General features: G+C 39.5%; 2 protein-coding genes and 1 long non-coding RNA gene across 19 annotated transcripts; 2 read left to right on the top strand and 1 right to left on the bottom strand.

Annotated features, from left to right (window-relative positions):
* Window positions 1–1,017: 1,017 nt before the first annotated feature.
* Window positions 1,018–9,899, bottom strand: LOC103994793 (nod factor hydrolase protein 1). Of its 17 annotated transcripts, none has more exons than XM_065165501.1 (5): window positions 8,421–9,899; window positions 6,778–8,332; window positions 6,390–6,515; window positions 1,770–5,554; window positions 1,018–1,670 (listed from the first exon to the last, which is right to left on the bottom strand). In XM_065165501.1, exons 1-2 carry the CDS (start codon window positions 9,580–9,582, stop codon window positions 8,130–8,132), a joined length of 1,365 nt encoding a protein of 454 aa, XP_065021573.1. In that variant the 5' UTR covers window positions 9,583–9,899; the 3' UTR covers window positions 1,018–1,670; window positions 1,770–5,554; window positions 6,390–6,515; window positions 6,778–8,129. The 17 variants fall into 17 exon arrangements, with proteins under 17 accessions (XP_065021573.1, XP_065021575.1, XP_009413505.1 ...); XM_065165503.1 differs by having other exon boundaries at window positions 1,770–1,962; XM_009415230.3 differs by having other exon boundaries at window positions 1,770–1,962; window positions 6,791–8,332.
* Window positions 9,900–11,797: 1,898 nt separating this feature from the next.
* On the top strand, window positions 11,798–16,217 carry LOC135644798 (uncharacterized). Its single transcript, XR_010498592.1, has 3 exons — window positions 11,798–12,796; window positions 15,656–15,731; window positions 15,950–16,217. It is a non-coding gene; the product is annotated as an uncharacterized LOC135644798 (long non-coding RNA).
* A 613-nt stretch (window positions 16,218–16,830) lies between these two features.
* Window positions 16,831–24,003, top strand: LOC135646104 (nuclear transport factor 2-like). Its single transcript, XM_065165257.1, has 9 exons — window positions 16,831–17,052; window positions 17,130–17,267; window positions 17,382–17,664; window positions 17,753–17,991; window positions 18,293–18,464; window positions 18,558–18,679; window positions 18,778–18,843; window positions 23,382–23,448; window positions 23,628–24,003. The coding sequence occupies exons 1-9, from the start codon at window positions 17,002–17,004 to the stop codon at window positions 23,816–23,818; spliced, it is 1,329 nt and encodes a 442-aa protein (XP_065021329.1). The 5' UTR covers window positions 16,831–17,001; the 3' UTR covers window positions 23,819–24,003.
* The last annotated feature ends 4 nt before the right edge of the window (window positions 24,004–24,007 follow it).

Below are 24,007 nucleotides of genomic sequence, written 5' to 3'. Positions count from 1 at the left end.
TGGAGCGACTTCAATTCCACAAGTACGGACCCTCTATGGGGTACAGCCACTTGTTAGATCCCTTTATTTATTTATTTATTTATTTTTAATTGTGAAATTATCATATACACTTGAAACTAAAACTCAAAATTATCATTTTAGATGAAAAGGAAGGGGATTCATCTTTTTAATGAACTGATGCAATTGTTGGATTCATCTTTTATAAATTATTTTTAGTTATTTTGTCATTCTCATCTCTCTCTCTCTCTCTCTCTCTCCCCCCTTCACCAATAACTTCAGCATCATATGTGATCTTAATTCCTTCCTCATGGCCTATTTCTCATCTTCATTATATTCATACACATTACACTGTATCACATAATCATACCTAAAAAATATTAAACTTAAATATAAATATTTTTATATTTATAAAGAAATAACAAAAACTATAAATTCACTACTCTTATGTTATTTGCACAGGGTAAAATGGATAATATTTTTAAAATATTATATAATTCTCATTACACTCGCTAAAAATGTAGACTCTTAATACAAATATCCTTGAATTCATACAAGAATATAAAATATATATATTCATTATTACAATGTTGTTTCCTCTCTATGGTGAAAATATTTAGTAAAATGGATAATATTTATGTTGTTACTCTGGTAAGTGAACCTTGATACATTTGTTTTCACAAAGTTGCTAAAAAAGTAAAATTTGAATACAGGTATTCATTAAAAAAAAATTATAGTTTCACTATTTAAATATTTGTATCCCTATATTATTAGAATGTAAGTTAATTTGAATAATAGTTATCTCATCACTCTGTTACACTCTTCAGAATCACACTGCAAATATATGAAATATGGATAATCCCTATATTCACACAACAGAACAAAAGCAGAACTATCTTTTCCAGCATTAGATTCACATGTACAAGTTGATGCCATACTTGCAATGCAATTGACTTGCTTATTATTCTGTGATGACAAACAAAAAAAGAAGCAAACAAAGAAAGAGCATAACACATCCAGTGGATTCAGCTAACTAATTCCTCTCACACATGATCATATTAATCCAAATGAGTAATTTGTCACAAGTAGTTCCCTGAAACCTACTTTTGGACAGTAAACTATAATAGATTGAAGAACAAGAAATAATGGCCAACAGAGAGACTGCCCAGTACTTTGTAGACTGAAAATAACATCCAACCAGAACCTGTTCTTCTATGCTGACTCTAAACTAGTCTCACACAAGTGATTTTTGTAACTCTATGGTGTGTCGAGACCTAAATTTACAGACTACCAATCTCAACAAAGCTCTAAATTTCACCATTCACATCCAATTATCCACTTGTTTCTACAGTCAACTACGAGCTCAGGTCTCCAGATTTGGACTGATCATGCTCACCTCAAGAATCATGAGCAGCCTCCTCGATTTGGATAGCACTGCTGGGCACCCTTGAAGCATCTTCTAGCATATAAACCTCAGTTTCATTTTTGGTTGACTGGACTACTTGATTGTCTTTACTTCGTTGGAACCGCTTTTTCGACCACTTCTTAAAGTTGGCCTTCTTGGGTTTAATCTTTTTCACTGCTTCAGCTGGCAGCTCTGGCTCCTTCACCTTCCTTTTGCCTGGAAGGACAGTGTACTGCAAGGCACCACCTATGCCCCCCCTGAGACTGACCTGCACAGGGAAAGATTAGTAATGCAAAATAACTGGAAAAAAAAAAAGAAGAGCAACCATCTATTTAGATCGATCTGCATAATGATATGATTGCCCTACTCTGTATCGCTAAAAGAGCTGTCCTTGCTGCTTTTATCTCAGCTTCCTTTTTTGTCCTTGCTGCAGCTCCTATGTATTGAATTCCACCAATCTCAACCGTACATGTAAAAGGAGTTGCTCCAGAGGAATTTTTGGTGCATATATCGGATGGGATTGCATAGTTCATTTTCTGTGCATACTCTTGAAGTAGATTCTTGCATAGGCCGGTTTCGTGCCGGAGAAAATAGCCCAATTTTTTTTTAAAAAAAAGAGATTACTTAAACTACAAGAATCTTGATAACATGATAAGGAATTAGCATAAAATGATTATCCTTATACAACTTCCCCCCTCACTATTGAAACAAGTTGCATAGGATTTCTAATTACCAAATCATGTGATCTTTAATGTAAGCGATGTGGGTTAAAAACTATAAAAGCCATCCAAAATCCAAAAGTTTGATGTATAAGTCACGGAATTGAGCACTATTCACACAACATTTAATATAAAGCCCATGAATGCACCTAAAATACAAAGAGAGCAGGTCGCATACAGTTTTTATTTATCGAATCATGCAATATTTAACGTAAGAATGACAGGCAAAAACTACAAATAACAACTTAGGGTTCCAAGTTTTGCTGGATAAGTTGGATTCAATCAAAATTCAAAGTTTACAGAAATCATTAAATATGAAGCTCTTGAATGCTCCTATGGAACACAGAACAATGCAGGATGAACCACAAAGAACCATACCATGATCCATTCTGAGCATGTAGCTTACCTGTTGAACAAGTAGGATAGAAGAGCTAACCATACAAGATTACTTGAACTTACCCATCAGCTAGTTTAACCATAACCGGCATTGCTAAGGGCATATCTAGGGTGCACTTAAGGTCTCCAAGACTCTCATCTTGCACCTCACCAGAACTGAGGTTCAGCGGCTTCAACAAGACATATAGGATGTCTTGTATAAAGGTAATCACATGCTGTCTGTTGTTTCGTTGTATATTCTATGATGTTTTTCAATGAAGTACAGATGAAAATTATGAAGGGAGAAACTCTCATCAATTCTGTTTGTGGAAGAAAAGAATTAATCTTATAAAGTTTTTGCTGCTTTATTGTCCCTTTTTAATTTTTGTTCCTTTTTTTTAAATCAATTTTACTGTTATGTATTGATCAGTTTCTTCATTGTATTTATATTGCTCTATTCTTAGTTCCTCTTCATTATTTTTGCCATGCTTTTTTGTTGCATTATTGCAGCTACTTTTTGTTTTCGCTATGACATTGTCACAGGAACTTCTTTTCCTTCTCGAACCTCAATTTCATATACATTCATTCCACAATGTACACAAGGCTCAAACATTTGAGGCTTTAAGCTAATAAGCAAGAATAAATGTTTAGCTATTTAAATACTATTAAGTAATAAATTAATAATTCATTGCTTGATTTAATTTTTTAAATAACATCTTCAGTAATTGTCATTCTAAGTGTGCCTCATTTAGTTGAGGTAAGTGTTTTTGTCTTGTTCCTCAAGCTTAGGCTCGAATAGATCACCAGTGTCATAATGCACGTTCACACCATCGATAATTTTGATCACAGTTATTTGTCTTCAAAGTTGAGATAAATTATCGACAATAGGAGAAGGAGTGCAACTTGATCAAGTCCAAATATTGGTCGGCTTTATCTCAGATTATGCCAGATCAGGCCAATAATAGGTTTGGGATTCTTCTGTTGTTCTTACTTTCTAGTATTCAGATAAATTCTTATTTTAGAAAGCTCAACATCAGGTTATAGTATTCTTTTTACAGGTACTGGTTATTCATAAATCCCAATTCTCTATCAATCAACCACCTCTAAAAGGATCACTCCATGTGTCAATACTGACAGTTCTAATGTGCAATGATTATGAGTCGATTGACTGGAACAGATGCAATCACAATTGATTTTAGTAAAGTTCCTGGAAGTTTATATTCAGTCTATTAATAAATACAGGCAACAGTATGAATTTTAATCAATACAAAGGCTATACTTCGAATGATGGATTGCCCATTGTTGCAACCTTCGTCTCTTTTATTTTTATGACATCCTGTTTTAGCCTAGCCTTGTTCCTCTATTGCAAATCTTCCTTTTTTTTATAATAATGTTATTTAAATTCCATCTCATGCATGCTATTTTGTGTGTAAATTTTAAATTTTGGGTTAGAGTTCTTTTGACAATGATGTGGACGTGGAACCTTCTGAGAGGTGGTAAGAACGCAAGTCCAGGGTACACAAGGCATAACTTTAATTAGTACATTATTTTGATTCGTGGCATTCATTATAAATCATTTAGGTATTTTTACTGCAGGAAAGAAGTTATTTTGGCCACAACTCTTAACTCTAACCCAGGTTGTGGGAGAGACAAACAAGTTTTTTGGATGTACAATACAACACTAGCAACTGCAATATAACAAACTATTAAGAACAAAAGTTTCCACATTATGTGTTTAGTACTAAATGTTGGCAAGGAAGACCCAAACAAAAACTAAAACTCATTTTAAGCTATTGTTATCCATGCAAAGAATCATACTTAAATATCTTACACATTAAAAAGCCATAATAATAAATAAAATAGAATACTTAATCCAGGATGTAGCATCATTTGCTTGTTTATTTTGAGTCATAATATTTTCTAAATAAACTAACTTAAAATTATAAGGTAAAAGGAGAATACAACTGTAGGCATATTTTCAGTCATCAGGCCAGACTTGTGAATTTCCATGAGTGCAATCTCAGCAGCAGACTGTTCTGCAGCCTTGCGGTTGAAAAAACCAGGAAGAGAATCATATCTAGTATTATTAACAATAACCGTTGACTTGAAAACAGGCTCATGGGAAGGACCTTCCTTGAGGGTCTGATACACAGGTGTAGGAATGCCTACTTTTTGTGCATACTCTTGCAAGCGACTCTTGAAAACATAGCAGCTTGCCACCCCTAAAACGGTTCAATAGACCATATAAATTACCATCAATCCACAGGATGAGGTAGCTTTTGAGAATCATGCAAAATTTGCTAGCGAACTCACCTATGGATACCGTCACATGATTTTATAATTTCAGAAATTAAATTATGGGTGTGACAAACTTCGACACAGCAAGATAAAATGACTAACAATTAGTAATAATAGAGGGTTTGCCCTCAGCCAAATTGCTCCCTAGTTGCTGTGCTGCTATGATCATCAAAGTTAAGCAGTAGAGCAGTTAAAAGATATTGGCATCTCTGATGCACATTAGCAAAGTTAAGCAGTAGAGCAGTTAAAAAATATTATTTTTTTCCAGTGTATACAATCAAGGTAGCCATGAAAACCAGCACTGATGCATGTTAGCAATGCTGGACTGTTCCAAGAGTTTGTCATCTTTTGAGAAGGGGAAGCAGACCATAGACCAGTTTTGGTCATTAAGTTTGTGGCTGCCAAATTATATCTGCAGTGAATTTATAGAAGCCAAAAGCGATAGATGTCTGCTGCTATGAGATTTCTTTGGTCTTCACTCTTCATGATCAACACCTTGCACCAAGAAAGATTGTAGGTTCTCTTCTATAAAGATGCACAGGTATCATCACTAAAATTAATACCTCTGTGCATCTCTAAGTTTCATTATACAAGTTCCATTAACCATATAAATGGTAACTGCTCAGTTCCTCTGAGCTATACTGTGCACAATCCATAAGTTCTTTGCTATCTTGTGTCTGTAATACCTGATTGAGAACTAATTCACTTCAATCTTCTTGATGAAGTACTCTATTCTCCTCCAATACCTTCCTACTTAATCCTGATATCGAAAGGAGATCTTGCCATCATGTTCTAATTGATCAATACTATTATGGAAAACAATACACAATACACTAAAATCCAGACTATCAAATGATAAAATCCTGGATTTGAATGCTGATCTATAACAATTTGACAATTGTAAAAATGTATATTTTTCAGCATTCTATGAAAACTCTAAATAATAATGACCATATCTTCATAACCAAAGTAAATTCACATATTAATATTTATTTATATCTTCCTTCTTAACCCACTGAAGCACCTATTTTGTTCCTCATCAAGGGTTCTCCATGTCATTACAAAATTTGTGTAGGCTTTCTTTTTTGCTCATATTTCTATTAAATCTGCTTATGAGGAAAATAGGTTCTAACCTTTTAAATACTAAACTCATTGGTCATCTAAAATGGCTGTCTTGCTTTCCCTCGATTCTGTTACCTATATTATAGTTTCATTAAGTAACACATAATGAATTCACCTGATGAAGGTTTCATACTCTTTATCATTAAATAATCCATACTTTGACAACCTGAGAACCTGGCTTCATCTAAAAGGTCAACTGAGCCTAATCTAGTTAAACGCTCAATTGAGATTTCATATATATGTTTAACTTTTATCCAGATCCAGAATTACACAGTAAGACCAAATATTGAGACATAAAACTTACATAAATCTAAAAACTTGTCATAATTCATACCCTAGGATAACTGACAAATGATTCAGCAGAAAAGCCAAACCAAGAAGCAACAAGAATAAATAATTATAGAAAATAAGAAAAAGCAATCAGTATGCTAAACGATAAAAACTCTGCCTCCTCTCTATTTATGGCATTTTACCTTTTGTATCGTCGGGATTCTTTTTGCTTGTTTTTTCTTTATTTTTTTCTGTGTCTTCTCTCAGGATAACCACCTCCAGATTCATCTGCCCCTCAAGAAACAGAAGTTGTAAGAAAACCTATACACCTGCACAAAAGATCATAATCTCCTTAGAATCAATCGCCAATCCAAACTGAACTAAACCAATGACGGATGCAAGTCTCCATCGTTAGTGACAGGACAACAATATGACAAACTGGACAACGATCCAACAACACGAAAAAGATACGATCTTTGTTCATCACTCGGGCGATGATGACAAAAACCACAGAGCGATTAAGCGTTAAGAAAGACAACAAAACGAAAGCTCAAATCTTTGAAGCGGAAACGGCCCTTCCCAAAAACTAACAAAATGATTCTACCAGTCGAACACATTGTCGCAGGAGAGAGGCTTTTCAAGAACAGCACTAAGATAGTTAACTCAGCGCTCGCCGATCATGCAGGGATTCCACCTTTAAGATTCCTTCTTTACCGCTCCTCTCCGTTGCCCCTGGCCCCCGCTCCGCCGCGGCGGTCACGCCTTCGGTACTGGAACCAGCGGTGCACGGCGCGGCGGAGAGGTGGAAGGCTCACCGCTGATGCCCTAGCTATTCTTCAAAGGACGGGGTGCTGCTAAAAACCACGCTCATCTTGGTGACCGTACCCCCATGCGACTTCACATAAATCAGGTGGTTTCAGACTCGGGCGAGGTCCATGACTCGGTGCTACCAGTTCCAGACTCGACCGAGAGTTTCTCAGACGAGTTGAGCTGCAGCTTGCGAACACACCTGGAGATCTCACCGTCTCCTCCCGAATCTGATTATACTCTTCATGTGCGTCAGAACATCAATTCCATCATCACATTTAGATCGCAATAACAGCAACAACAAAGCCAATATCCCAATCGTTCCAGCCAACCTTCTAAGACGACAAAGTTCTTGTCGACACATCCACAAACACCTTGGACGCAACCACATTTATTCATCATTGAGACTTCCTCTGGTTATTCGGAGGCATCAGATTCATACACGCTTCTTCGATTGCTTGGCGTTCGAACCGCGGGGGAAGGAAAAGCTCTCCTCTTGGGCCGATTTCGCGGCCATGCTCTTCTCCTTCAACGTTCGCCGCGTGAATCGACTCCAGTTCTGGGCTTTCTGGGAGCCTGGTCGGTGAGTTGGGACACACGGTAGAGAACCTTATAAAGGATTGATAGTCTGGTTGGATTATGCATTGTGTGTTCTGTGGATTCATTCTCTGGCCTTCGTTTAACATATATATTTTTTTCGATCGATCGATCGATCGATCGATCGAGCTTCTTTTCCTCAACAGATCAAATCAACTTGACGATCAAAATTGACCATTGTGATGTCAATATTCTCCGGCCTTTAGTTGCATGATTTTTTTCGATCAATCGAGCTTTTCTTTTGGTCTTCCAAAACGCGAGAGAACACCCAGAAAATAACATATCAAATAAATTTTGCGATGTCGGATTGACGATCAAAATTGACCGTACCACGATGTCGATCTTCTGCGATGCGATTCTTCTGGCTTGGAATGTTGATTGGAAGTCATGTTCGATTCTATTAGATGATCGACAAAGATGCGACAGCGAAGGTCCAATTTTGGAGTGACAATTGAAGTGTGGAAGCAGCTCTGGAGGCCTCTGCTAAAAGAATCTTGTAGGTTTTCTCTCTTTACAGTGTTTGGCTGCACACACTGTCGTCAAATGAACAGAAAACACAGCAAAAGATACAGAGCCAGATGACAGGAATCAATCTTTGCGGACCTTTGTGCTGATCCAGAAATGGCTGCTAATGGTGCTGCTGCATCTTCCTGTGGTGCTACAGAAGGAGATGGTGCCTGTTTGAAGCCATCTTCATCTCTGTAGCAGGAAGAATCATAGTTTCTGAGCCAGGCATCGGAAGCTGCATCCAGAATCGGATCAGTTGTGCCAGAATGAAATAGAAATCATGAGATGATGTTCCTGATTGCAGAATCCAAGCAAACACATACCTTGTTTGGATATTGTGCGGTTTGAATCATCAAAATTGATTGGCCAGAGAAAGTATCCCAACAAAGTGTTGTGTTGAGCAAATCTGATCTTGTCTTCCGCAACTTCAGGACTGTCAAAGCTCACCCACAGATCTCCGGAGTGGAGGTAGGAACTCACAGTCTGGCTGTCATACACAAAACCAGAGCGTGGATCCTTCATGAGCTCCTCGATCTCTGAGTAGGCCATCACGCCAATTCGGTCGCTCATCTTCTGCCTGGGTCCTGCAGCCACCACCGGATCACCTGCCTTGTTCTTGATCTTGTTCCTGAGAAACCAAGATCTGCCTTGCAGTGGCACACCCATCACCAGCTTGCTCGCAGGGATGCCTGCGTCCAACCACGAGGTGATCCCATAGCTGGTGGAGAAGTGGGAGGTCTTGTCGAAGAGCGCAGCACCGTGGGCAGTGACATTGCTGTTCTTGTGGTAGCCGAAACAGAGAGCATTGATCCAATCCAGGTTTCTTGAGATTGCATCCGTCGGGTAGTCGAGGTTGTCAGTGGCTTCATCAAACAGGTGGTTCGAGAAGTACACTGTGGCGGTCAGAAGGAGAGCCGATGAGGAATTCCGAGCTTCTTCGCCGATCCGAGCTCGCCATTCGTCGAGCAGGATTCCGAGGTTGGTCATGTCCGATGGCGAGCTCGGGAACTGCCATGCCAAGTCTAACCCGTCGAATCTGTTTGCTCTGGCTAATTCTAAGGTGGAGTTAATGAAGGCTGCTCGAAGCACTGGATCCGCTGCCATGGCGGAGAAAGCGGCGTTTGAGTCATTAGCTTGGTGATCATCGGTTGCGATGGATAACAGGGTTCTGAGGGAAGGGCTACTTGACTTGAGGCTGTTCGAGAAAATGCCGAGGAGAGGGAGCTGGTCATGAGGCAAGACCGAGACGCCGGCGTTGGCTTCATCATAGGAGAGGGGGAGGGAGTAGTAGTAGAGATGAGTGTAGAGGGATGCGTCGATGCTCGAAACAGGGAAGTCATGGCTGTACAGGGAGAACCAGTAGCCAGCTCTGACCTGAGCTGAGCCTGCACCAGTGAAGGCACATTGCTGCTGGCCATCGGAACAAGGGGAAAAGGAGAAGATTAGCATGGAGATGAGGAGCGCGGAGAGGGCTCTTTGTCCCATTTCTTCCTTGGGAACAAAGAGCTGGTGATGGGCATGGTCTTCCTGGGAAAGAAGTATTGACTTTGACGTCTGCAAGTGGAACTTCTGAGAAGAGACATTTGAAATGAACCTACCTTTACTGCTGCTACATGGTGAAGGATCAGCAGATCTGGAAACAAAGAAGAAGGAATTGTTTAGGCCCTCTGTTGCTGAGGTTTTACTTCATCTCTTTCACAAGAAGCTCATGGCACTGTACAAAGTCAGCCTGATGCATGTGCACCCCACCACCAACTGAAAAAGAACTGTTGTAGTTCATGCAGAGCAGATGGGTGGGTAATTTTTAGATAGTGCAGTCATGTGTGGTGTGTGAAGAAATGTTCTTCATGTGACTATGGATAGATTCATTTTGATGATTCATGACTCAGTCAATCAAGCTATAGTTGACTCTTTGTTGTATTTGAAAGATTCTAATCAGATTTAGAAGATTTACCTGTAAAGAAAAGAGATTACTTGCCCTGGTAGCTGAGAGAGGAGAATTTCTGGATCTGACTCTCTTATTTTGATGGGTCAACTTCGATCTCCTTTGTTCTCCAGCTCCAGTTTCACCTCAGGTGATTAGAGTCGGTCAATAATGAATGGTTCATGAAATGTCTTCTAGTGGTTGTCATCGTCTTTACGGTGGCGAGTGAGTCGGCGTCGATGATGAGATCGTGATGTTGTTACGAGAACGGGTGGTGTTCTACTATGTAAGCATGTAGTTAAAACCTGAGTCATCAATGTGGACCGGTTGTCGCCGGGCAATTGGCATCTTGCTCAGAACAGCCATTCTCCGTGTACCATAACTGCTCCTCCTCCATGGCTTCCGAGGACAGTGTGAGTGTCTGCTCCCCCCCCACAGCACACGTGAACATGGGGCAAAGCAGAAAGGGTGAGCGTCTTTTGCGAAGAGAACTGCCTGGGGAAGAAGAATCTTATGGAGCCACAGAGCATGAGAGAAGGGCTATTGGCTGTGTTCTTGCAGCTCAGTTTGCTTGGCTGGGAATTTGAAGTCCCTGTAGTGCGATTTGGTTTCAGATCTGACGTTGCTGGAGTTCTTCTCCATGTCTGTGGAAGCTTATGGTGTCGGTGAGCACATTCTTCTTCTTCCGATGGTTCGGCATTGCTGCATGTGGAAGCTGGGAACAACTGGGATGTGATCATTGATGATAGTGATGTGAAAGGATTGAAATGGATGATTTGAATGATTGGAACAAGTAGGTCAGGTTTCATTTGGCTCATCACTGGAAGATCCATTTTGGAGACAATTGATGTTGATGTCATGTCATGTCTTTCTTTTTCTACTATTCTTTTCTAACATATTTTTATATTAATTATGTGATGTAGGATAACCCTAAGAAAATGTTTAATGTGAGAGATTCAGTTGGAGATGATAATAAATAAATAAAAATTAAAACATAGAGAGGAAATATTTGAAAAAAATATTAATTTAAGTAAAAAAATAAATATCATATTAAAATGATAAAAGTGGACTCGCTCGAAGTCTCTGATTTATATTAGGAAAAATTATCATCTCTCACTACTCGTATATTTTATGAAAAATAATAATATTATTCATTTAAAGATTGATGATCGATTATAATTCTTATCCTTTTTATATATATGCCATAAATACAAGAAAAAAATAAATTAAAAGAAAATAAAGATGATTTAATACATTATATTTTGCCATCTTCTAAGAAGATAAGCTTACAGAATAATCTTATAAAATAGCTCTTTATTTTTATAAGATGATGATTCTTACAATATTTATTTATTTATTTATTTATTCTTGATTATAGTATGATTTCTGTTACTGCTAGTGATAGAATCTTGATGCTTGTTTTTCATCATTAAACTTCAACTTTCTTGCACACAGAGTGAAGAATATTAATAATCATTAAGAAAAAATATTATTATATTCGCAGAATAAAAATAATATGTATCGCTGTTATTCTTCTTAATCGATGCAAATGAAAAGTCAATCAATTATTTGTATCGTAAATACGTATAGTTTTTGGGTTTTGATCACCACTCCACTACAAACCCGGTCCGGTTCGACCGGTTCATCGACAGGATCACGTAAACCCGCGTGACTGCCCTGCGAACCATTTACTCCTCCGCGGTATACCATAACCTCTGTCGCCTATTAGAAACTCGAGTGGTCCCTCCCTCACCATGCCCATTCCCCTCTCCCGTCTTCGCCGTATCATGTTAATCTAAAATACTCCTCAGAGCCACTGCCTCCCTCTCTCTCTCTTCCGGCGCCGCCGCCGTGGCGACTCCGAACGCCAACCGAAATGCTGCGATCCAACACTTCCTCCGCGCCCTCGCTCTCTTTCGCTTCCTTTACTCCGCCGGCGTGGCGCCGCGGCGATGGCGGAGGAGAACCCTTCCGGCTTCCATTCTCCGGAGCGCCGGTCCTTGCCGTCCGATCGGACCCCCTCCGGGCGTTGGCAGAGCTGGTCCGGAAGCGGGTAGGCGACCGGGTTGCCGTTGCCGCCGCGCCTGAGCCTCGTACACGCTCAGGTTCAAGATCGAGAGCCCGGAGCAACCTCTCCCTCCTCCTCGCCCCTCTACGAGGACCGCCACCGGATTCCGACCCCTCCAGCGGAGCTCAAAGACCCAAAGTTGTACCATTTTACCATCTTCTCGGACAATGTCCCTGCTTCATCCGTAATGGTGAACTCCGTCGTCTGCGATGCTTCCGTGAATGCCTTCCATGTCGGATCGGATGTACCTTGGGGCAGCGCAGTTCATGTTTCCTTTGAAAGATCACTCCGGCTCCCACATCGAATGGAGAGCCGTCGAGGGGTACAAGTTCCCCCCAAGTGTTTTTATGTGCGCGGTTCTCCAGCAGCTCGAGTCTGCAAACCTCCAATGGTCCGATTTCGACAACAAGCTGGAGAATGCCACCCAAAGACACAAACATGAAGTTTAGGAACCCCAAGTACTTGTCAATGCTGAACCAATTGAGGTTTTCCTTGCCTGAGATGTACCCGAAGCTTCACAGAATTCCTTTCTTCACATCACTGTGGAAGATTGATAAGGACGGGAAAGTGAAAGGTTCAGTCGATTCATGTTTCAGATTGCTTCATTCTCATTATCAGTATATGAACTTATCCCCTATGAATTTCTTTGATCTTGACGCATGGAGGAGAACGATGTGCACTGAGTAGTACATTACTGGCAGAGTCTGGTGAGTTACTATTTTCTTAGCTATCTCCTTTATGTGTAATTGTATCTTCCGGAAATTGAAATTTGAAGCTACTTTGTATTTCTTATCCAAACAATAAAGGAACAAAGAAGGGAAAAAGTAAACAAAAACTTGTATGTGAAATTCTTCGAGTAGGCTAGAAATAAACAAATACGAATCTGTGATTGAAATAAGTGCAAGTGAAGGTATGCTTGATTTTGTATTCAGTAGACATTAGTATCTTCTCATCAACTTCATATTTGTAGACATGATCTTATTCAGGAAAACTTTGTGCTTGGTAAATTGCATGTTATTCAAGCAAAAAATACATAAATCAATATACATCTTTTTCTAGCATTGTTAATCAGTAGAAAGTCCTTGTTTTAGAATTTTTTCCCACTAGCATCACAATAAGTAGCCTAGCAAGAGGATTATATAAAGAATTACTTAGTCCATTATGTATAGAAGTTTTAGCCTACCAGAATCCATTGTGTCTTCTGGATGAAGAAGAATTCTTTGATGAATATGACAAGAAACATTCTAGCATTTATGAACATGATGTAATATTAAGGAAGCAATCGCATCCCACTTTGACATGGTATGGATTAAGTTGTATGGCTGCTGAGTAAGTAGCAGATTGCTACCTAAATCACATCCCACATTGACATAATATCTATAGACTGTCTGATGTGGTAATACTGTCATCGATTAAATTATGAACCAAACCTTTAGTTGATTCCCAAGGGGCATGTATTAAGAGTAATCATTAGTAAATTACGTATCATGAGAAAAATTCTCAAATAAAGATTGTAAAGGGCATCATAAACAATGAAAAGTGCCACAAGGTTAGATTTGACTTCGTTTAGGTCAAGGACATAAATGACTATTTTTTGTAGGAACTAACAGAGATCAAATTGTCAGCAGACCAGGTGCCTTGAGAACTTATTTACTCCCTCATCATGTAATGGTCCAGCTGGGTTATTCATGTCGCCATGAAGAAGAAACTTAACCATGGTGTTAACACTTGGTTTGATTCTAAAACATGCTTGACATGGTGAGAAATTCAACCTGAGGAGTCATATATGCAAAAAGGTAATTGCTGCAATAATTGTTGCAATCCTGCAACAAAGTGTTTGGACACCTCAGGTGGAGCTTGATTAGGAGATCAAATGTGTTTCTCGTTGGAACATGTATTGAATCAACATCTTTTAACATTTGAATCTTAAGTTTTTCAGAGAAAACAATAATAATCTTTTAGTCGAAATCATCTGTATATATCATCCCATTATTGCACAAAAAAGTGTACAAATCATATGTTATGCCTAAACGATAACATTTTTATCCTAGTCTTATGTTGTAGCATATTGAGAGATAATTGTGTAAGCACTTAATACAGGCTGAAAATGGATGTGATTTGATGGATGCATTTTAATCATGAGGCATAAGTTTGTAATATTCATAAAGCACTTATGTTGTATGGTTCAGTATTTTAACTGCTCAAGGTGTCTGCAAAGTCCCTATGTGATAGACCTGGTAAAAATGTGGTGAAACATAAAGAGTATCACAGAGAATGTAGAAGATGCAACAATCTTAGTGTTTTGTGATAGGCCAAAGGTCAAAGGTGTGGATATTCCATTGTCATGATGTGGACATGGCATTAATACTGTTTTGAAGGGCTACAATGTAGGTGAGGCTGAAAAGAATACCACTAGCAGCGACTAAAATTGAAAGGAAATGAAAAAAAGGAAATAACCAATTACAGTACTAGGTATTGTTCATGGATGTATAAGCCTTTCAAAGAGTTTTGTGAAGGATATGTAGCTGAAGCAACTATAGTGATAATAGAATGATAGTGGTGTCGACAAGGCATGCCTTTTACTCATTATTTACCAATGATTTTAGGTCCTGATCTTGGGGTTCTTAGAACAAAACTGCAGCTATCTATGCTTTAGTGCGTCTTTTGTGGGTGTCAGGGCAGACAAGCAAGCTGATATTCTTAGTAGTAGTTGACATGATAGTCTATTCTGAAAGGATTCCTTTTTCTTGTTCAAATGGTTGAGAAGTATGATCACTCTGAATACTGAATGCTACTTCTTAGACAATGAGTTCATGATAGTTGCTTTGTGTTGTTTAATTTAATGATTAATGCTGAGTTAACTAAAGGCATCAGATCTGGGATTTCAGATTGTCACAAATTGTATTTTGCAGTTGGTCCTGAAACACAAAAGGACATGTATGTTGACATTAGATCCAAAGTCAATGGGATTGATCTTAAATAATAAGTTTAATAGGAACAACATAGAAGGGAAATTAAGTTATTGCGTAGTTGCTGCATCTGGGTTTGGTTACTCAGTAACCAAACTTCTACCTGAGTTGCTGCCTCAATGTTGGTTTTCTTGATGTCTGTGTAATGGTGAAATCCTATAGTAACTTTACCAGCTACACTTTGAAGTGTTATTGATGCTATAATGCTGATGTGCATGTAGGAAACAATGCTTGTAGTCTATATGGAGCTTCTAACCAAAGCAGAGGAATAGAATTATGCTCTCAAGTCAGAGAGGTTTAGGAATCAGAATCTGTTAGCTTTTTCTTCTTTTTTTTGCCAATGACACTTTTCTGCAGAGGCTTTGGATTTTGTGCAATCAACACAGAATAATGTTTCACAGAATTTTCTCTCTGGACTTCATATCAGAGGGCTTTATCCACACTATTTTCTTTTCCTTATTTTTGGTCATTGTTACAGTCTGTATTTTATATAGCAATTGGCCTGCAGAAGAGCACATTAGCCAACCTGTGTTTGCATTGTGTTTTCAGCACATTTCTCATCCTAAGCTTAATAAACGATGTAAATTCTGTTTACAGATCCTCATCCTGGTTGATCTCAATTCCAATCCCCATGAAGAACCCACTTGAGCTTGCAAAGGAAGCAGATACTAAGGTATGCCTTGTCTTTGATGTGATTTAAACAATGTTACCCTTCCTTGAATTAAAAGATTCCACATTAGTTCAAACTGGTGAGGCATTCTTGAAGCAGGAAATCCCCACCCTCTTTTACAATTGCAACTGCAATTTTTATTGCACCAAAGATGTCAATTAATTTAAGATGTTCAAATCAAATCTCATCTATATTGATGATCCTGTTTCTGCTGGGTGTAGATTTGTGAAGTAGCAAAGCCTGCTATTTTACGCGGTCATTGCATTGAGGGAAGAACTTCAGATGTCGTGATGTGGCAGTTGGTTTCAGATTTATCATTCTATGAAGTTGTTATTTGAATTTTGCTTAAGAAGAGCTCTATCCTCCTAACTGTGTATAGCATCATTGAATATGTAAATTCTGATGAGTATGAAATCGCTCATGTATATAGAGAAAGAAATGAGATTGGCAACTGAGTTGTAATACTAGAATGAGCTTCTCTTGTCTTTAGAGAGGGGAGTGGAATTCTCCAATTTTTGTGCTTGGAGTCCAAGAGCTTTTTTTTTTTTGTAACGTTGTACCTTATTTATCCTTCTTGACAGAAAGAAAAAGATCAAATCTCCTCTCCATCATTTAGATTTTGCAAAATGAGACTTGATGAGATTTTGAATAGTTTTGGAGGAATTCTTGTATGTAAAATACCCATTTCCTCATTACTTCACACACAAAGCTAATTGAGCTGTCATTCCCAACTCAACCACATACCAATGTATCCTCTTTCAATTTTTTCTTTTCTTTTTATTGGTGTTATTTGCGACTCCTAAAATTGAATGGTTTTGTTTGAGCTTAGTCTCAGGGTACGCATACTCTTAACCTGTGCTGACACACGCCCTGCGATCCGACGTACCACATCGTCCGGATGATCATAACAGGTTCGAGATCTCCATCGCATGTTCTTGTTCGTTACGCCCGCCCGCGGGACATCGTACCGCAAACCACCGAACGCACATGCTTGTTGGACCGACGTCATCGGTCACGTGCCAATCCTCCCGGTTTAAATTGATGGAAAATGGAGTTGTTCTTCCGCTGCCCTCCGTATCAGATCCGGAGCTCCAAACCCTAGAAAAGGGAGACGAACGAGGGAGAGAACCGCCCGCAATCAATAGCGTTTCTTTTCCGCGGATCGATCCCCTATTTTATCCATCGTTCTCACGTCGATCGATCTTTCCGGTCGGCGACCTTCGGATCCATCACTAGGGTTTCTACCGTCCTCGCTTGCTTTCCTCGTCGCAAGATGGCCGCCCATCCGTCGAGTGCCGAACGATCTCCGCTTTCGGCTCAAGTGGTAGCGGATTCGTCTTTGTTTGGCCTTGCTTTGATATCTTGTCTTTGTTGTATCTGATTTGGAGGTCGGTGGTTCAGGTAGGGAACGCGTTTGTTCAGCAGTACTACCATATCCTCCAGCAATCGCCTGAGCTGGTGTACCGATTCTACCAGGAGAGCAGCAAGCTCGGGCGGCCGGATGCCCATGGCGCCATCAGCTTGGTCACCACCACCAATGTGAGTGCACATAGCCCTGAGTTATCTAGTTGGGTTCGATTATCTTTCAGAATGATGATCATTTGTTTTTGATGGCAAACTTATTACCCAAATTGTTCGACGGATGAGATGCAGGCAATCAATGAAAAGATATTGTCTATGGGCGTTGTTAGAGCGGAGATGAAGACGGTGGACGCCCAAGAATCTCTTGGTGGCGGTGTGCTTGTGCTCGTGACAGGGTACCTCACTGGCGAGGACAGTATTAAAAGGGACTTCACCCAGTCCTTCTTTCTTGCTCCCCAGGACAAGGGTTATTATGTCCTGAATGACATACTCAGGTTTGTAGAAGAGGCCGATCACCAGCAGGGACACCAGGGTTTGGCGAATGGCACTACCGAACCTCATGTAGTGGAACATGGTTGGTCTTTCTACGGCTTAAGGCTTCATTGTCCTTTCATCTGTTGTCTTCATTTGGGAATTTTATGCTTCTTTCTTTTTACTTGCAGATTTACCTCCAGAACAAGAGCAACATGCTCCGGACCAAACTATCTCATTGCCAGTAGGAGATGAGGAGATGAACGGGGGAGAAGTTGATAATCCTGAAGACAATGGGGAGATTGTGGAAGAGGAAGACCCTAGTTGTGAGGTGATCGATGAAGTTCCAAACACTTCTCAGGCAGTTGTGGTTGAATCAAATGTCAATACTGCCCAAGAGGAAGCGCCAAAAAAGTCATATGCTGCAATTGTAAGTGTCCAATTTGAATATATTGTAATAATTACATCTTTTACATTGACTCTTATTCTCATCAGAATGCCAATTTTACTTAGTTTTAAACAGATGAATCTGAAGGGTATGCTTTTAGCTAGTGCTCCGGACATGTGTGGACTGCTGAAGAGTTTATTAATGATATATATTAATTAATTTTTTTTTCCACTACTTCAAGTCTCCAACCGGCATTCAGAAAGATATAATTCGCTTATGAAATTTTGCAGAACTGTATTTAAAGAATCTAGTTGTGTAATATCTTGTTCGACTTTGGTTGCAGTTGAAGGCGATGAAAGATAAAGCTTCTGCACCAGTTACAGTATATGCTCCTTCTAGGCCAGTATCAATTAAAACAGAACCACCGGCACTCCCTGTTCCTCCTGCAACTCAAGCAACTGATATGCCCACATCCAGTTCTGCTGCTGAAAGCAGCAATGTCCCAGAAACAGATGGTTATAATGATTATTATCTTATTGATATTTCAATTAATTAACTTCAGTGTAGCTCTGTGTTCTGGGTTTCATTCGTTCTATGCTTCTGTCCAGCTGATGGATATTCCATATATGTGAAGAATTTGCCTTTGGATGCCACACCGGCTCAACTTGAGGAAGAGTTCAAGAAATATGGTCCTATTAAGCCAGATGGCGTACAAGTTAGAAGCAATAAGGTTGTTTTCTATTCATTGTCCTTTGATGTTTACTTCAGTTCTCATTACCATTTTTTGTTGCCAATTATCTAAGAAAACCATTTATTAATTATATGCAGCTGCAAGGTTACTGTTTCGGTTTTGTAGAGTTTGAGGTGGCTAGTGCTGTTCAAAGTGCAATAGAGGTGACTCTATGAATACTATCACTAGCTTTTTCCTTGTATTATTATTTATTCCCTGCATGCTACTTGTAGTATTGGTGGGTTGCTATTAAATTTGGTTAAGAGCTCAATGAATCCTCATTCAATTTTGTAAGTGTATAAGATTCATGCCCAATAATTTAGCTATTAACTATTGAAATTGGTTTGTGCTTAATGTAAATATAGGTTGTGCATCATGGCAACTATGGTATATTAGATTGTACGTACAGTTTAAGTTATGTTGGAATCATTCCTTGGCTTATATCATATACCAATGAAATCATGAAGCAACCATCATCTTAGATTATTATTTCACAAAGTAATAGATATCAAGATTAAATTTATTGGATTGATTTGTTTGATTTACTAATAAACTATTGATTATAAGTTGAGGATCTATTCAATAACTTGATGGATGGTATCATCTTGCGTGTTGACTAAATGTCATTTACTAAAAATGCTTAGTGAACTTGTGGATTATCAGTATTGCTTGGGTACTTTGGTGCATCTTGGTACTCTATTAGAGGATTTGGATTTGAGAGTAGTTATTAAGAAGTCAACTTTTGTGATATGTGGAAGATGCTTATATGAGTACTTCCAGGGAGAACCTTGTTTTTCTTGAGCTTTGATATTTCTTAGACCTTTGATGTTGTGCTTTCTTTTTGTTCCCTTACGATGATACAAAACTTAAGTGAGAGATTGTAGTATCTAAGTGTAGTCCCTTTATTGGAAGTAGAAGAATTGAGTTGGTTTGTAGGGCTAAATTAGACTACTACTTTTGATTTTGCTTAAGCAGCTTGTGTGGATGGTTGAGGCTTATTAAATTAATTGATAAGCTATTCCATCAATTCATGTTTTGGTAATTCCTAATTTTATGACATCAATTTTATGAGGAAGCATTGTAAGCGTTTGGGAGGAGAGAGAAGCATTTTCCTCATGGCCACTGGGGATTCCTCATTGGCGGCAATGCCTATATCACATGTTCCATATGTTGGCTTGGTGGTCTCTAACTCCTCTTACGTTCCCACTTTTGTGGGCTCCATGGACATTGTGTTGTTGAAACCTTCCTTTTAAAGCTTCCCATGTTCTCATGACGATGTCGCTGTTGGAGGCATTTCCTTATCTCGTGAAGATGCTATCACTCCGATGGTCTTTATCACCATTGCCCTTTCTATTACCAACATTAGTGGTCTATTGCTAAAGCACCCCCGTGGTTGCCTTCCCCTTCTAAGGTTGCTCGTGTCCTCAAAGAATCTGATACGGTTAGGGTTAGTGGATGACTGATCGTTGTAATTCCTTCCTTGACCACCCCATCAACGATTCGCCTTCCTCTTGTTGGTGTTTCTTCATTGTTGGTCAATCTTGTCCCTTCCCTCCTAGTTATGATTATGGCCGATGTTACCCCTTCTCTATTGTCCTACATCGATTTTGATTCTTCGTTGATCCATCTTTCTGGCAATTTGGGGTCCTTCGTCGACAATCACCATTGTTCTTCCCTTATCGGTCAACACCAGTGGTGCCTCGTTTGTGACTCCTCTTGTTGTTGGAGTGATTTTGCAAACGTTCGTTGTCTCGTGTTCCTCGCCTTATTCGTCGGTCGATTCTATCTCTTCAGTGATTAAGGTTGGTGGAGGGGTATCGGTTGCGACTCCTTTGTTACTTGGCGCCTAAACTATGACTCTTGCCATCAATGACTCTTTGCAGGTGACCACGATGACCATTGATTCTTGCTCGTCGTTGATGGTCTCCACCGTGTTGGACCTTGCTATCCTCGATGGAGTGGTCGTCCCTCCTGTTGCACGAGGAGCTACTTCATGTGATGCTACAGTGCTCTCTATGTGTCCCTTCTTTTGGATGAAGTTGCGACTTCTTACTCCCCTTATTCGTCGAGCGCTTGGGTTGGCCTCACACAAAAAGCATGCAGTTTTTTGTTCACTCTAGTCTCCTAGCTTGTGAGATTTTTCTTATTTCATGAACTACTTTTTTTCTTGTATGGAGTTCTCAAAATCCAAGCATTTTAGGAGGAAATCCTTAAGGGAAAAGAGTACCAAAAGAATTTGCTGATTGGTTACCTTGTTGGTTCTCCGGGTAAATGCTTCTTAGAAGCCTTCTGGTTCCTTGGAAGTTCTCTTTATGGATGTTGGATTCTTGATCTTTCGCTTTGGGAACCGAAATGATCTTAATAGGGTGTTGGATTTTGGCCCTTGGTATATTCAGAAGAAATTCCTTATCCTTCGACCCTAGGATTGTGATTTTAATTGGAGAAGATCGATTTTCTTTTAATTCCAATTTGGGTAAAATTATTCAACATTTATATATTTTTGTGGATGCTTAAATTTCTCAACTCTATTGCTAGTGGCATTGAGAAGTCTTTGTTTATGGATCAACTAACTAGTAAAAAGAAGTGTAATAGCTTTTCAAAAGGTGTGCATTGAAGTTCCAATAAGTCGAAAGCCTTTTAGAAAACATTTATGCAATTTTTGACAATGAGATAGGGCAAGTGAGGACCAACAAAATAATCAATTAGTAAATTCTTTCAATACTCTTCCCCCTCAAGGATTTCCTCCTTAGAAGCTTGGATTTTAAGAACTCCATGCGAGAAAGAGAGAGGTTCATGGAATAAGCAACATCTCTTAGGCTTCGAGATTGGAGTTAACGAAGAACTCCATGCTTTTTGTGTAGGGCCAAACCAAGCATTGGATGAGGGGAGCAAAAAGTCACAGATTCATCCAAAAGAGGGGATGTAGAGAGCATTGTTACATCGTGGGAAGTATAGCTCCTTGTGCGGTAGGTGCTATCCCTCTGCCAAAGGTGGTAGGTCCAACATGGGGAGACCCTCGATGAAATAGTAGTCATCGTAGTCACCTAGAAAGAGCCACCGAGGTAGGAGGAGAGGTAGCACATGCATCAAGTAGCAAAGAAGCGGCAGTCGATACTCCTCCATCGGCTTTAATCGCCAAAGAGATGGAATCGGTCAGTGAAAAAGGGATCACCAACGAGGAATGTGAGACATCAACCATCTATGAAATCACTCCAACAGCAAGAAGAGGAGCCATAAATAAGGCGCCATTGGTGTTGGGTGATAAGGGGAGAACAACAGTTATTGTTGGTGAACCCTCGGTTGCTAGAAGATGGATCGTCGAAGAATTAGAATTGAAACTGGATGATAGAGAAGGGGCAGCATTGGCCTTGATTGCAATAGGGAGGGAATGGATTGGATTGGCTTATAGTGAAGAAACACCAACAACAGAAAAGGGAATCATGGACAAGGTGGTCAAGGAAGGAATTGCAGTAGTCAGTCGTCTAGTGGCCCTAATTGCATCAGATTCTTTGAGCACACCAGCAACCATAGAAGAGGGAAGGCAACTGCTGGTGCACTTTGGCAACAGACCATAGCATCAGCAACAGAACGGGTAAGCAGCGGCGCTAAAGACCATCAGAGAGAGAACATCATCACGAGAAAAGGAGATGCCTCCAACAGCGGCATTGTCACGGGAACGAGGGAGGCTTTGAGAGGAAGGCCTCAACAACATGAGGTCTGTGGAGCTCGCAGGAGTGAGAGACCACCGCATGAACAGATAGAGCCTGTGAGATGGGCACTGTTGTCAAAGAGGGATCATTGGCGGCCATGAGAAAAATGCTTCTTTCTATGTATTAACTTTAGCAGAGCTTCTCTCACTTCATCTCAATATTATTCTTGTCTTTTTGCAAAAAAAACATCAATTTTATACACATCTTTCTATGTATGTTGTGGTAAAGAGGCTCAAGTACTGTAAAAATCATGTCTATATCTATATCCAGTAAATGGAAAGTTATTTGGATATGGATAATAGATGTGTGCTAAATTTTTTAATCATATTTCTTTAAGATAGATATGGAATAAATAAACAGAGACCAATTAAAATTGGATTTAAGATGGATATGAATGTAAGTTCGACATAAATCAGATAAGTTGCTGACATGTAATAAGAAATGAACCCAAATTTATCAACAACAGTTTGTAGATGGAACAACTTGAAGGTGGATGTAATAGAAAAAGAAAGGAATGAAAAGATGAATTTATTATACTTAGGGAAACATATCAAACATTTGTTTTGCTTTTATGAGTGCAGATAATATATACTTCTATACTGCTGATTGCTGATGGAACTGTTCTATATCTATTCCCATAATTGGTGGACTTGCATTTGCAGAATTTGGATAATGACAAATATGACATGAATACACATTTGTGAAAATATATCTTTCTCCCATTGGATACGAAAACAGATTTAAACAAATGTTACCCTATCCATTGTATCCATATGCTATCTATGTCTTTTTATTTATATCTACGAGACCAGAGTGAGATGGTACAGGTTGATCTATGTTCCTGTTAACTATCTTCATTTTGATGAATAAAAAGGGCATCTGTGAAACTGTTGGAAACTGGTCAGAGTAAGCAAATACTAGGGCCAGAGTTGCTTGCTTGATATTTAAGATTGGCAAATAAATTTCTATAATGGGGCTTGTTCAAATTGCAGGCCTCGCCTGTAACGATAGGTGGTCGCCAAGTTTATGTCGAGGAAAAGCGGGCTACAAGTTCAAGAGGCAAGTGTCGAATAAACTCTCTATCCTAGGCCTTTTTGTATTCATAGCGACACTCTTTAAGTTTTCATTTGTAACATTATTTGTTTGATTTTTTTTTTTTTTTGAAACAAAGGATTTAGTTGTTTTAATTCATTATCACCATCAGCAGCACATTTATTGCAAAATTTGTTTTTCTGCAGTTAGTAACAGAGGAAGATTTCCACCTGGTAGAGGGGGTGGGTTTCGCAATGACTGGAGAGGCCGTGGTAGTTATGGTGGGAGGGGCTACAGTAGAGGGGACTTCAATACCAGACCTGAATTTGGAGTCAGAGGTAATGGTAGGGGAGCCTCTTCAAATCGTGGAAGTGATGTTGGGTACCATAGGGGTTGATCGTATCGGATGAAGCCGGTGGTTTAGGAAGCCGTGATGGTTCATCAGCCATCAGTAGATCTACCAATAGTTGAACCAAGGGACTCGCCCTCGGGATTGTGCTCTTTTTGGTCCTTGGATTAGTTGGAATATTGTCTTTCCTATTGTTCTAGCAACAACTCAAGAGTGGGAGGTTTTGTTTTGTTTTGT

The sequence above is a fragment of the Musa acuminata genome, chromosome BXJ3-8, assembly GCF_036884655.1.
Source record: "Musa acuminata AAA Group cultivar baxijiao chromosome BXJ3-8, Cavendish_Baxijiao_AAA, whole genome shotgun sequence".
Lineage (NCBI taxonomy): Eukaryota > Viridiplantae > Streptophyta > Magnoliopsida > Zingiberales > Musaceae > Musa > Musa acuminata.
The sequence above is the reverse complement of the archived record's forward strand: the minus strand, read 5'-3'. Positions and strand labels throughout refer to the sequence as shown.

What these genes read in the sequence shown, in the direction of transcription:
- LOC103994793 (XM_065165493.1), bottom strand. Translation starts at nt 9,582, where the DNA reads ATGGGACAAAGAGCCCTCTCCGCGCTCCTCATCTCCATGCTAATCTTC. An exon ending in CCGCACAATATCCAAACAAG is followed by an intron (nt 8,333 to 8,420) that starts GTATGTGTTTGC and finishes TTCTGGATGCAG; the next exon opens with CTTCCGATGCCTGGCTCAGA.
- LOC135646104 (XM_065165257.1), top strand. Translation starts at nt 17,002, where the DNA reads ATGGCCGCCCATCCGTCGAGTGCCGAACGATCTCCGCTTTCGGCTCAA. An exon ending in CTCCGCTTTCGGCTCAAGTG is followed by an intron (nt 17,053 to 17,129) that starts GTAGCGGATTCG and finishes TCGGTGGTTCAG; the next exon opens with GTAGGGAACGCGTTTGTTCA. An exon ending in ACCTCATGTAGTGGAACATG is followed by an intron (nt 17,665 to 17,752) that starts GTTGGTCTTTCT and finishes TTTTACTTGCAG; the next exon opens with ATTTACCTCCAGAACAAGAG.